This window comes from Cololabis saira, chromosome 5 (assembly GCF_033807715.1).
Source record: "Cololabis saira isolate AMF1-May2022 chromosome 5, fColSai1.1, whole genome shotgun sequence".
NCBI classification, from domain to species: Eukaryota; Metazoa; Chordata; class Actinopteri; order Beloniformes; family Belonidae; genus Cololabis; species Cololabis saira.
Genome location: NC_084591.1, coordinates 42,800,683 through 42,813,903, shown reverse-complemented (window position 1 = coordinate 42,813,903; position 13,221 = coordinate 42,800,683). Strand labels below are relative to the sequence as shown.

The window sequence follows — 13,221 nt, the reverse complement described above, 5'->3', positions numbered from 1 at the left end:
TATGCACTTCGAGAAAAAAGTTGAAATGTTGAGAAAAAAGTGGAAATGTCGAGGAAAAAGTTGAAATGTCGAGATTTAAAAAGGAAGAAAAAAATAGAAAAAAGGAAAAAAAGAAGAAAAAAAGGAAAAAAGAAGAAGAAAAAAAGAAAAAAAGGAAAAAAAGGGAAAAAAAGATAAAAAAAAACATTTGCTTAGGTGGATTCATGAATATCATAAGAAAATAAAAACTTAAGTTACACAAAATAAAAAAAAATAACTAAACTTGTGAATGATGTGAGATTTCCTGCAGAAGTACTTGTAGCTTTTGTGTCCAGATGAATTCATTTGAGATGAGTGAGGTTTAAAGCAGCTGCTGGGTTTTCCATCCCTGAAATCTGCTTTCCTGCCTACCTGAAATGATACCCCTTTATTTTTATAGCACAACTGTTAATATGAGAAGGCTGTTTGTGGCCAGAGAGAATCCTGGAAGCTTTTCTGTGTCCCTCATCTCCAATCAGCAGTCCAAGATGAAAGTTAACCACGCCAGAAACCCAGCAAGCGTTATTTATAGAGGGAAGAAATGCCAAGTGATTTAACACTGTATTTGGAGTATAATAGTTAACGTTATAGATGTAAAGGTTTATTCATAATCTCTGTCTAAGCCTGTTTCTCAAGTCTCAGGAGTCTCTGTGATGCAGGTTCAAGTCACTTGAAATTCCAAGTTGGGCTTTGCATGACATTTGAGAAGGTTTAATTCAGAGAAGTAAGACTTGTCCCACATCAGAGTCATCACCTGTTGATTCCTGGAATGCTGTTCTCAAGATCAGACGTCATTAATCTTCAGGTCTTGTGTTCCGCCTTCCTGATTAAAGGTAAACATATTTGAACTTGAACTGGAATACTTACTTGATTACATTTAGTAGAAGTTAGGAATAAAGAAGTGTTTGTTTCCCATGAAAGTCAATAAAAGTACTGTTATATTGATAAATAGTTGCCTCTAAATACTGCATGTCTGCTTGATACGGCTCTTTACTGGTGCCAAACGTCATTATAACAATCCTTGAAGTACCTTAATCATATTATAGTGTATTATAGTGTACACATGAGACAAGGTCATTATTTCTTGACAATGTGAATCTCATGCTATTTTTATCTACTGAGGATCAAATTGCATTTTATAGTGTTTCACTCCACAAAATTTACATTTTTAATTCATTTTATTTATCTTTAAGGGCTTGTTGCCCCACCACAATTTCTCAAAAATATTAACTTAAAATAAGAATTAAAACTTAAAAAAAAAAAAAAAGAATTAAAACTTAATTGTGGTAATAGTGAAAGCTCACTGAGATGCTGCAGCAAGATTTGGTTGCATGAACACATGTCCACTTTCAAGAATTTTTCCCTCTGGAGACATGCCCGTCTAAATATTATTGAGAGATATGTGTCCCATTTCTCTTCCCTGAGATCTGACACACTATACTACTCTGAAATAACAAACAGTTAAGTTCGTTGATGATGCCACAAATTCTTGAAGGGACTATCAACACTTATAAATAATCATAGTAATTAATCATTTGAGCCACTGCAAAGCTGAAACTGGTTGGTTTTTTCCCCCCTAGAAGTCAATGGGTGTTTGTGTAAATATAAAGTGTTTTTGAGCTTTCTCACCAAATTCTCAGATAAAAACCAGTTAAAATCAGCTTCTGCACTACTGCACCTGTCTTTCTCTGCTATAATGCCTTTTTTTTTTTTTACCAGATTCATTTGGTTTAATGTTTGGACTCTGATTGTGAGTGAATTATCACATCCCTTTCTTCCCATTTATAGCATCAGGGGTACAGAGGAGAGGCCTAAAATGAAATTGTGCTCCTCCTTGATGACGTCCGATTTATGGGATGAAGTTGGGTGTATGGGGATATTTCCGGAGCTTGATGTGGGATTGGACTGAGGATCCTTCATTTCCATAAACAGCAGCTACATCACCATATCTGACAGCTCATATATACACACCCTTGGGATGTTTTCTTCCCACTGCCACTACTGCCCTCCTCCTTGGCTTTCCGTCTTGTCAAAGGTGAGACTGCTTTCCCTTTCTTTCTCTACCTCTAATGTTTCCTTCAGTGATGGAAAATGGATATAAGACAGCTTTTGTGTGCAGTCGGAGTCTTTCTGGAGAGAAATGTGTTGGTAAAGTGCTGCAGAGATAAAAGTCCTCCTGACCTCTTGGCCGTTTGTTTAAAAGTGAAGGGAAATGTGATCCAGCGTGGAGGAGAGGGGACCACAAACACAGGTTTGATGATCGCTGTGAGATTGTATAGCGCTGCACAGAGATTTGAAACCAGCTAAAGTTGGATAACGGATGACTGTTTGGTTTTCTTTTCTTCCCCAGAAGATTCCCATTTCTAGGTTTTTGCCTCATTTGGATGTTTTTGCAAAACTGGATGTTTTTTGTGACTGATTTTTTAATGTTGTGACTTAAATTTCCTAAACTACTTGAATAATTGACATATTTTTCAATCACCGGTCTCATTTGTTTTCATTGATTTTATGGTTGTTGTTTCCAAAGCTGGCTTTTTCTTGTTGTAGTGTTTGGTTGTGATGTTTGGGGTGTGGTTTCTGGACAGCAGATTATTTTTAGGATTACATTGTTTGGATGTACTGTAAGGCAATTTTAGAGCAAAGCAAAACAAAAAGGTTTATAAATTGTTACTGTTTAAGATATTTTCCATACTTTCATATTTTTGCAAGATGAATTGAAGAATGTCAGCTATTTGTTTGAGTTTTGGTGACTAAATGAGCTTTTACACAATGATATTGAAAGATAAAATGATGTACCTGTTTTCACATGTATATACTTATCAAGCTTGTCAAATCATTGAAGTTTGATATTTGCATTTGGTTGGAATCTTTTGTTAAAAAAAGAAGAAACATTTTCAATAAATTAGTAAAGATTTATTTTTGCATTTTAATAGTGAAATATGTCTCTTATATCTGGTTAATATACAGGACTGTCTCAGAAAATTAGAATATTGTGATTTTCTGTAATGCAATTACAAAAACAAAAATGTCATACATTCTGGATTGATTACAAATCAACTGAAATATTGCAAGCCTTTTATTATTTTAATATTGCTGATATATAAATAAATAATAAAAGGCTTGCAATATTTCAGTTGATTTGTAATGAATCCAGAATGTATGACATTTTTGTTTTTTTAATTGCATTACAGAAAATAAAGAACTTTATCACAATATTCTAATTTTCTGAGACAGTCATGTAAGCTGCAAATCAGACTGACTGATGAAAGCAGATGGAGAAGTAAAGCTTTGATGTGTTTTTTTTAGTAAAGTTAACTCTTGAAATATGATTCTGGCACCGGCTGTTTTCTTATTGAGACAATTTTTCTTTTGGAGTGCGTGAACCTCCGTCTACTGAGCGCTGCTGGCAGCGACCCTGCTGCTGCAGCACATTCTGTCCCAGACATTCTTCTCTGCAAAAGGAATTGAAGTGTTAACTTCTGCAGGCTATTTAATTCTGAACACCTGTAAAAGAGCGTAACTCAGGGGACAGTGGCGACATTTGACCCATTCTCCAAACTTAGCTCTCCGATCACTCAACTGCTCATTAAATGCTTAAAGAGGTCACAGACGATCCTCTTGTACAGTAAACTGATCGTGAACTTGTCCTCACTCTCTCTCTCTCTCATTTTTTTTTATGTTCATAGGCTGTGAAGAAAAGAAACCGCCAACATGAGCCACGAGTAAGTGCGCCTTTATTTTTGTGTTGATCCTACGGTATGTGCAGTGGAGGAATAATGTGCTCAGATGTTAAAAAAAACCTGTTCAAAAGCAAACAACGAAATAAGAACATCATAAAGACAAAATGATGCTGAAATATATAAAGAATAAAAAGGGAAAAAGGGAAGGATAAGTGTAAAAAAGCAAACAAAAGGTAAGAACCAAGTCTGAGTTAAAGGAAACAGGGGAGCTAAAACATGTGGAAGGATAAAAGGACACAATGAAGAAAATAGAAAAGAAGATGGGAAAAATGAAATAGGAATAAATAAAAAATGAACAGAAAAAATGAGTCAAAAAGAGAAATACAAAGAAACAAAAATGATACTCAAGAGAAAGAAAAAGTTTGTGTTTACTGTAGTTATTGATTAAGAATGTAAAGTACTCACTGCATGATAGGGCTGCAATGTTTAACTGTGTTGGTTCCTGACTTGCCCTGCACTTGGAAGCTGACTGCACTACTCTATTTTCCATTATTTTTTTCTTTAACAGATTGTCTTTATCCTAGAAGCCCCAAGCCTGTCAGAGCCAGGAACAATAGAGATTTTCTGTCTATTTTGGAATCTTACATCAGACTCAGATGTTAAACATTTAACTTTTTCAGTGTAGAAAGCTTTAAAAATTAAAATCTGCAAAGAAATACATGAAATCAGACATGAAAGATATGTAATCAGTTTCTTTGTACATCAACTTCTGAAGAACTGAATTCATATCAAGACACTTATGGTATTGTTTGTGCTTCTCACAGGAAAAAGATGACTTCGAGCCGCAGGCATCATCTAAAGGTACAACCCCGACTCCGTGTGTGTGAACTTAACCGGCAGGTTTCATACATATGCACTCACCTGCTAGACCTCATAAAATGATAGGTGTATGTAAACACCAGGGTTCAGCTACCCGCGGCTCTAGAGTTGCATGCAGCTCTTTAGCGCCGCCCTAGTGGCTCCCTGGAGCTTTTTCAAACATGTTTGACCTTTCTTTTCTTCTTTTTTTTTCTCTTTTTTCTCTTTTTTTATTGTTTTCTCTTTTTTTCTTCATTTTTTTTCTTCTTTTCTTTTTTCTTCTTTTTTTTCTCTTTTTTTCTTGCTTTTTCCTTTCCTTTTTAATCTCGGCATTTCGACTTTTTTCTCGACATTTCGACTTTTTTCTCGAAATTGTATTTCAACATTAATCTCGACATTTTTACTTTTTTCTCGAAATTTTGACTTTTTTCTGGAAATTTTGACTTTTTTCTCGACATTTCGGCTTTCGCCATTTGCCTTCATTCTAAAGCTGGGCATACACTGTGCAATATTTTAAATCGTTTGATTCAGCTCCATCTCACACTGCACGACAGAGTTCAAAAGTTCAGAGCCCACGATTAATGGTCTCACGCTGTACGACCCGATGATCTGATGCGACTCGTCTGCTCACACTATACGTTCATAATCTTCACGTCGGACTTCTGTTACTGGAACTCGAGGCCGGTTTTGGGGCAGGGGTGAGCTGTGTCCACCCAAACGTGCGTCTTGTCCACCCGATCAAAGGTTATGGGGATCCTTTATTTTTTTATAATTTTATTTTTTTATATATATATATATAAAAAAAATCCCAAAATATCTGTACCGTTTCTGATTGGGTCGGCACTGCGCATCATTTTTAGACACAACAAAGAATGCATACAGCAAAAGTTGTGTCTCGGCGGAGGGACCGACGTCCCAGCAAAATGAAGACAACAGAGGAATGTTCAGAACAGCACAGCGCACACACTAAAGGCTGATTTATGGTTCCGCGTTACACCAACGCAGAGCCTACGGCATATGGTACGTGGCGACCCGCACCGTACGTGGAAATGCTGTCTTTTTTTGCTATTAAAACATGATTTGTAATGTGAATTTGCAACACTTAAACTACAAATAATAGTTTTTGACGTGACATCAGAGATTGCGCATGCTCTCTGTGAAAGGATGAGTCCAATCGGGTCAGAGCTGCTTCAACTGTGCGATTCCTTCACGAGGAGCGACCAGGATTTCAAACACGTTTGATTTTCTTGCGACCTCACGATTTGTGATCGGGAGCTCGTCGTGAGGTGTTAATCTCTCGTCGTGAGGTGTTAAGGCTGAATTAAGGTTCTGCGTCACACCAACACAGAGCACACGCCGCAGCCGTGACGCCGTCGTGAACCCTTCGGACTTCTCCGTCACTCCATTTCGTCGCGGTGCAGTACCCCCGCGGCCGCTAGTTAGCGATCTTTTTCTGAATGGTTTATCCGACTTTTTCCGGTCACAGTAAATCAAAGAGATAAGGACAACTATTGTGCAAAAAACCAAAACAAAAAAAATCACATATAAACGAGGAAAAGAGCCCTGAATGTTCACGACTGCTTCAAACCGGAAACCGGAAATGCGTTGCTTCCAAGCGAACCAATCACAGCCCTCTCGGTCTGCGTGTGGTCTGCGTCGCCTCGACGCGTAGTTACAATTTTCGGGAGGTGCACGTCAGTGACGGCACAGGTGACGGCACAGGTGACGGCGTGTGGTCTGCGTGGACGAAAACCACACGCTGTAGGCACGGCGTCGTTTTGACGCAGAACCATATTTCAGCCTTTAATCTCTCGTCGTTACCCCACGTATACTGCACGAGGCACGAGCAACGATTGGGTCGAAATCTGGCCCGATCCAAAAAATAGTCGCACGACTGGAAAATCGGCTCAAAACGAGCCGATAATCGCACAGTGTATGCCCGGCTTTAGGCTTATACAAGACTTTACATTTTTTGCGGCTCCAGACATATTTGTTTTTGGTCCAATATGGCTCTTTCAACATTTTGGGTTGCCGACCCCTGGTCTACACATACACTCCTGCTTGTTACACATTGCCATCACAGTTTGTTTGTAGTTCCAGATTTTGTATACTGTATATATAAAACCTGTTCCTGGCTCCGACCACGTAAAGAGCTTGTATACATGAGGAATGCGCATAAATATTGCTTGTCATTCTCAGACTTTACAGTGTTAATTACTCTATATGCGCTGTTATTGTCACAATACGCAGATACCTTTAAACATGAAGAAATGAGAAATATAGCATATTTATCTGAAACAATGGACATTTTGCATATTAAGGCTTTGGATTGTGCTTCATAAAAGGTCAGTCGTTGATTATGCAGTTATATAATAGGTCAGGATAGGTGAATCAGCAGGGTGTTGTGTTTAAACTCAAGGTGTTCAAAACAATATGGGCTTGCTGTGTCCCGCACAGCGTGGCCATGAAATGAGGCCTTCCAGAGCCAGAGAACACTCATTAGGGCCCGAGCACTTACAGTGCGAAGGAATTTTTCTTGTTTTTTTTTCTTCCTTCTTCCGACGAAATGGGCGCCTTTTTTTCCCCCTAAACGTGCCCCAAAAGTCACCAAATTTTGCACGCAAGCCAGGCCTGGAGAAAAATTTGATATTTAATGGTTTGCATTAATGGGCGTGGCATAATACCCCCTAGAAAACTTCGAGCCTCAAGCCCCACAATACGGTTTGACGTACATGCACGAAACACCTGTATCATGCAACTTAAAGAAAAGTCTCTTGGCGCCATGGCTGAAACCGGACAGGAAGTCGGCCATTTATTAATCGTGTAATTTTGGCGCAATTTATGCCATTTCTTCGGCCGTTTCTTCGCCTGAACCGTAACGTGCACCCAGGTGTGTTATACATCAAAATGTGCATCTCCATCCTGCGACGACGCGCATTACTTTTCTCAGTCAAAAGCGTTACCGTGGCGACGATAGACGCCAAAAAGCGCGCCCCCCCTTCATCTGATTGGTTCATATTTGATAGTCCCTATTTTCTGCCATTTGAATGGTTTGACGTGGATGGTGTCATTTCTGATATGCTTATGATAAGAGTTTGTGAACAGCAAAGGCAGTTATTATAGTATTATTGACCTAGGAATGTGGGGGGAACGCTGCAGCTTTAATTTGACATTACAGCTTTGCATCACTTATGTAAGACGTTGAGAAAAGTGAAACTTTTCAGGCTTTAAAGTAAACCAGCCAATCACATGGAGGCTAAACTGCCTAGCTGCTATTCAATCAATTGCATGTGGGGGCAGGCCAACAGTGGGAAAAAACATAAGAAAAAGCTGACTCCTGTCCTGCCGCGTGGCACATATTATAGAACCAGACTCTGGTCATATTATGTCAAAGCAGTGAGTGAGCGAGAAAAGCCTTCAAAGAAAAGAAGAGCATATGTGAAACATGTGTCATAACCTGGCCCGTAGGCCATGACAAAAATGGAAAACAACACAGTGCAACTAAAAATATGCTATTTATTTTAAAGAAAAACACTGCAAATGCAAAACAAACCAACTGGTGAGGTGTGGAGGTCAGCATCAGTAGTGTCAGTGTGTGTGAATGTGGAAAATGTGTGGTGCGTGTTGTTAAGAAAAATAGAGTCAACCAAACGAATGGGGCTGGCAGGGAAGAGAAAGCCACACTGAAGGCAGGGAGGTTTTATAGCCTGGAACACTGGGCCCAGGTGCTCCAAATCAGCCCAATCAGCTCAGCTCACACCAGACTCCTCAAAACAAAACAGAGAAAGTCAGGCATGCCCACAATTAGACAGGGTCGTCACACATGGAGCTGCTTTGTTGCACGTAGGTCATACTGTAGGTATTCCAACAGGATAATGGCCCAAAACACACAACTAAAAACTCCCAAGAATGACTAAAAACAAAACACTGGACTATTCTGAAGTGTCCTTCTGTGAGTCCTGATCTAAATCCTGTTGAACATTTGTGGAGAGATCGGAAACATGCAGTAGGGAGAAGAAACCTATCAAACCTGAGACAGCTGGAGACGTTTACTTATGAGAAGTGGACTAGACTGCAAAAACTCAAAATCTTAACAAGAATATTTGTCTTATTTCAAGTTAAAATGTCTCATTTTTAGTAAAAAAAAAATATCTCATTACACTTAAAACAAGACTCATCACTGGAAAAAACAACAATTTTCACCTGTTTCAAGTAGATTTTCACTTAAAATAAGTAGAAAAATCTGCCAGTGGAACACGATTTTTTGCTTGGAATGAGAAGATAAATCTTGTTCCACTGGCAGATTTTTCTACTTATTTCAAGAGAAAATTTACTTGAAACAGGCGAAAATTGTCAAATAACAAGTTATCTTTCTGGTAATGACTCTTGTTTTAAGTGTAATGAGATTTTTTTGACTAAAAATGAGACATTTTAACTAGAAATAAGACAAATATTTCTGGTAAGATATTGAGTTTTTGCAGTGTAGAAGACCTGCCTACAGGTGCACAATCCTCACAGAGTTACACTAAACACATGTATGTTTCAATAAAAGCTGAATGATATCATATAATGTGTCATAGCATGGAAAAAAACCAACATATAATCTAATAAAAAACAAAACCACAAAAAAGCATTACTTTGTCTCTAGATATTATAAAAATGAAAACTTTAAAACTTAACACCTGTAGTTTGAGTCGCCATTTATTTGTAAGCAGTCCCCACAGACGGTGGCAGACATTTTTTGTTTTTTAGAAAATGAAATGTTCAAAGTTTAATATAAAACTAAAAGCAGGCAGCTATATTTGGTTTCATATTGAATATAACTGAGCCCAAACACCCCCAAAAGTTTCAATTCACTTCATTTAATAGACCACATTTAATTTAGTGGGTTTGGATGCTTTAGGTCAGGGGTCGGCAACCCAAAATGTTGAAAGAACCATATTGGACCACAAACACAAAAAACAAATATGTCTGGAGCCGTAAAAAATTGAAAGTCTTGTATCAGCGAAGGCAACACGTGCTGCATGCATGTATATATATTAGTTATAACTGGGGGAATATTTTTTTTTCATTATGCACTTCGAAAAAAGTCGAAATGTCGAGAAAAAAGTCGAAATATCGAGATAAAAGTCGAAATGTTGAGAAAAAGTCGAAATGTCAAGATTAAAAAGGAAAGGAAAAAGGAAGAAAAAAAGAGGAAAAAAAGAAGAAGAAAAGGAAAAAAGAAAAAGAGAAGAAAAAAGGAAAAAAAAAAAAAAGGTCAAACATTTTTGAAAAAGCTCCAGGAGCCACTAGGGCGGCGCTAAAAAGAGCTGCATGCGGCTCTAGAGTCGCGGGTTGCCGACCCCTGCTTTAGGTGAGCAACAGAGCATGTTATGCATTTTTTTTTTTTTTATGTTCACTTAGTTACACAGTGTTCATGGCCACAAAATGTTTTTGTCCAAAGATTTACCTGGAAACCTGGCTGTGGACTGTTGTGGTTCTATCCATCCACATGTTTTTTCTTCATCTGTCCTGCAGAGCTTGATGCTGCAGATTGCGGCTGCCTGGATTGAACAGGAGAAAAAAGATCTTGTAGTAGCCAAAGAGGCCTACATGTCAGAGAACTGTCCTGCCCCCAGTGTCAGCGGAGACCAGGCCACCCTCATGGTGAGTGACACCACAGCTTAAAGAACGGAAGATCTCACAGAGTTTAGGGAGTTTTGTCTATCAGCATTTAAGTTATGAAAAACTTGTCACCTTTCTTGACTCTAAACTGAAATGATCCTAAATGTGTGTGGAAGGTCAGAAATCCCAGTCAGGTTTATCCAATAATCTTTGTTTATTTTATTGCTGATTTATTGAATAAGATGGTCTGTTTTATTGTCTATATTAGAACCACATTACTGTCTGCTATGTGAAATATCCATTTTCTAGAAAATAATGATCTCATCTATCTGTTTAACCAGGAAACCTGCAAAAAGTTGCATGCCCTCATTGACAAAATTGATGAACAGAGGTACGACCTGGCGTCCAAAGTGGGCAAGGCCGATAAAGAGGTAAACCTATTCCTGCTGTGTGTTGACTGTGTTGACTGTGTTAGTATAATATCCACCAGGTATGTTTCCAGAGGTGGGCAGAGTAGCCAAAAATTGTACTCAAGTAAAAGTACTGTTACTTCAGAATAATATGACTCAAGTAGAAGTAAAAAGTAGTCATCCAAATAATTACTTGAGTAAAAGTAAAAAAGTACTTGGTGAAAAAACTACTCAAGTACTGAATAACTGTTGAGTAACGTCTGATTTATTTTTTTAACACAACCATTCAAACAGACAAAAGTACAAAATTAAAGCTGCAAGCAGCGATGAACGGGCCCTCGCACTCACGGCCACCGCCCCCCATAAGCATATCAGAAACGACACCACCCACGACTTCCTATGTCAAACCATTCAAAAGTTATAGCAGAAAAAAGGGACAACCAATCAGAAGAAGGGGCGGGGCTAATTCAGGCCAATGAAGGTCAAGGACTCCATACAGAATCTAATGACACCACCCACGACTCTCTATGTCAAACCATTCCAAAGTTATAGCAGAAAATCGGGACAACCAATCAGAAGAAGGGGCGGGGCTAATTAAGGCCAACGAAGCTTAAGAACTCATTACAGAGTCCCATGACACCACCCACGACCTCCTATGTCAAACCATTAAAAAGTTATAGCAGAAAAAAGGGACAACCAATCAGAAGAAGGGGCGGGGCTAATTCATGCCAATGAAGGTCAAGGACTCCATAAATAATGTGATGACACCACCCAGGACTCCCTATGTGAAACCATTCAAAAGTTATGGCAGAGAAAAGTATTCTAGGGGGCGCTGTTGAGCCGTTAGGCCACGCCCATTAATGCAAACCATGAAATATCAAATGTATCGCCAGGCCTGGCTTGCATGCAAAATTTGGTGACTATCAAATATGGACCAATCAGATGAAGGGGGGGCGTGCCTTTTGGCGTCTAGCGTCGCCATGGTAACACTTTTGAAAGAGAAAAGTAATGCGTGGTGTCGCAGGATGGAGACGCACATTTTGATGTATAACACTCCTGGGTGAACGTTACGGTTCGGGCCGTATTAATTGCCGAAGGAATGGCATAAATTTCGCCAAAATTACACAATTAATTCAAAATGGCCGACTTCCTGTTCGGTTTCGGCCATGGCACCAAGAGACTTTTCTTTAAGTTGTGCCATGCTACACGTGTGTAGCGATTGTCGTGCATGTACGTCAAACCGTATCGTGGGGCTTGAGGCACAAAGTTTTCCGGGGGGCGCTGTTCAGCCATTTTGCCACGCCCATTAATGCAAACCATGAAATATCAAATTTATCGCCAGGCCCTGCTTGCATGCCAAATTTGGTGCCTTTTGGGGAACTATCAAATATGGACCAATCAGATGAAGGGGGGGCACGCTTGTTGGCGTCTAGCGTCGCCACGGTAACACTTTTGAAAGAGAAAAGTAATGCGCGTAGTCGCAGGATAGAGACGCACATTTTGATGTATAACACATCTGGGTTCATGATACGGTTCGGGCCGTATTAATTCTCGAAGGAATGGCATATATTGCTCCAAAATTACGTGATTCATTCAGAATGTTCAAAATGGCCGACTTCCTGTTCGGTTTCGACCATGGAGCCAAGAGACTTTTCTGTAAGTTGCAACATGATACAGGTGTGTACCGACTTTCGTTCATGTACGTCAAACCGTATTATGGGGCTTGAGGCGCAAAGTTTTTTCTGTCTGAACCAATCAGATGAAGGGTGGGCGCGCTTTTTGGCGTCTAGCGTCGCCACGGTAACGCGTTTGAGAGAGAAAAGTAATGCGTGGTGTCGGAGGATGGAGACGCACATTTTGATGTATAACACACCTCGGTGCTCGTTACGGTTCGGGCCGTATTAACTGCCGAAGGAATGGCATAAATTTCGCCAAAATGACACGACTAATTCAAAATGGCCGACATCCTGTTCGGTTTCGGGCATGACGCCAAGAGACTTTTCTTTAAGTTACGTCATGATACAGGCGTGTACCGATTTTCGTGCATGTACGTCAAACCGTATCGTGGGGCTTGAGGCACAAAGTTTTCAAGGGGGCGCTGTTGAGCCATTTTGCCACGCCCATTAATGCAAACCATTAAATATCAAATTTTTCGCCTGGCCTGGCTTGGGTGCAAAATTTGGTGACTTTTTGGGCACGTTTAGGGGGGCAAAAAGGCCCTCCTTTCGTCAGAAAAATAATAAGAATAATTAAAGCTGCAAGCAGCGATGAACGGGCCCTCGCACTCACGGCCACCGCCCCCCATAAGCATATCAGAAATGACACCACCCACGACTTCCTATGTCAAACCATTCAAAAGTTATAGCAGAAAAAAGGGACAACCAATCAGAAGAAGGGGCGGGGCTAATTAAGGCCAACGAAGCTCAAGGACTCCATACAGAATCTGGTGACACCACCCACGACTCTCTATGTCAAACCATTCAAAAGTTATAGCAGAAAATCGGGACAACCAATCAGAAGAAGGGGCGGGGCTAATTAAGGCCAACGAAGCTCAAAGACTCCATACAGCGTCCCATGACACCACCCACAACTTCCTATGTCAAACCATTCAAAAGTTATGGCAGAGAAAAGTATTCTAGGGGGCGCTG

At 39.7% G+C, this 13,221-nt stretch overlaps 1 protein-coding gene across 2 annotated transcripts in view; it reads left to right on the top strand.

The window, feature by feature from the left end:
• The first annotated feature begins 1,826 nt into the window (after positions 1 to 1,826).
• Positions 1,827 to 13,221, top strand: part of LOC133444422 (troponin I, fast skeletal muscle-like) — a 49,897-nt gene continuing 38,502 nt past the window's right edge. Inside the window, exons 1-5 of one of the 2 annotated variants that reach the window (XM_061722203.1) lie at positions 1,827 to 2,053; positions 3,705 to 3,740; positions 4,523 to 4,559; positions 10,077 to 10,205; positions 10,505 to 10,594. In XM_061722203.1, the coding sequence (XP_061578187.1) occupies positions 3,730 to 3,740; positions 4,523 to 4,559; positions 10,077 to 10,205; positions 10,505 to 10,594 (267 nt within the window). In that variant the 5' untranslated portion in view covers positions 1,827 to 2,053; positions 3,705 to 3,729. Of the gene's footprint in view, positions 2,054 to 2,244; positions 2,270 to 3,704; positions 3,741 to 4,522; positions 4,560 to 10,076; positions 10,206 to 10,504; positions 10,595 to 13,221 lie in introns of those variants that run through there. The other variant, XM_061722204.1, reaches the window with a different exon arrangement.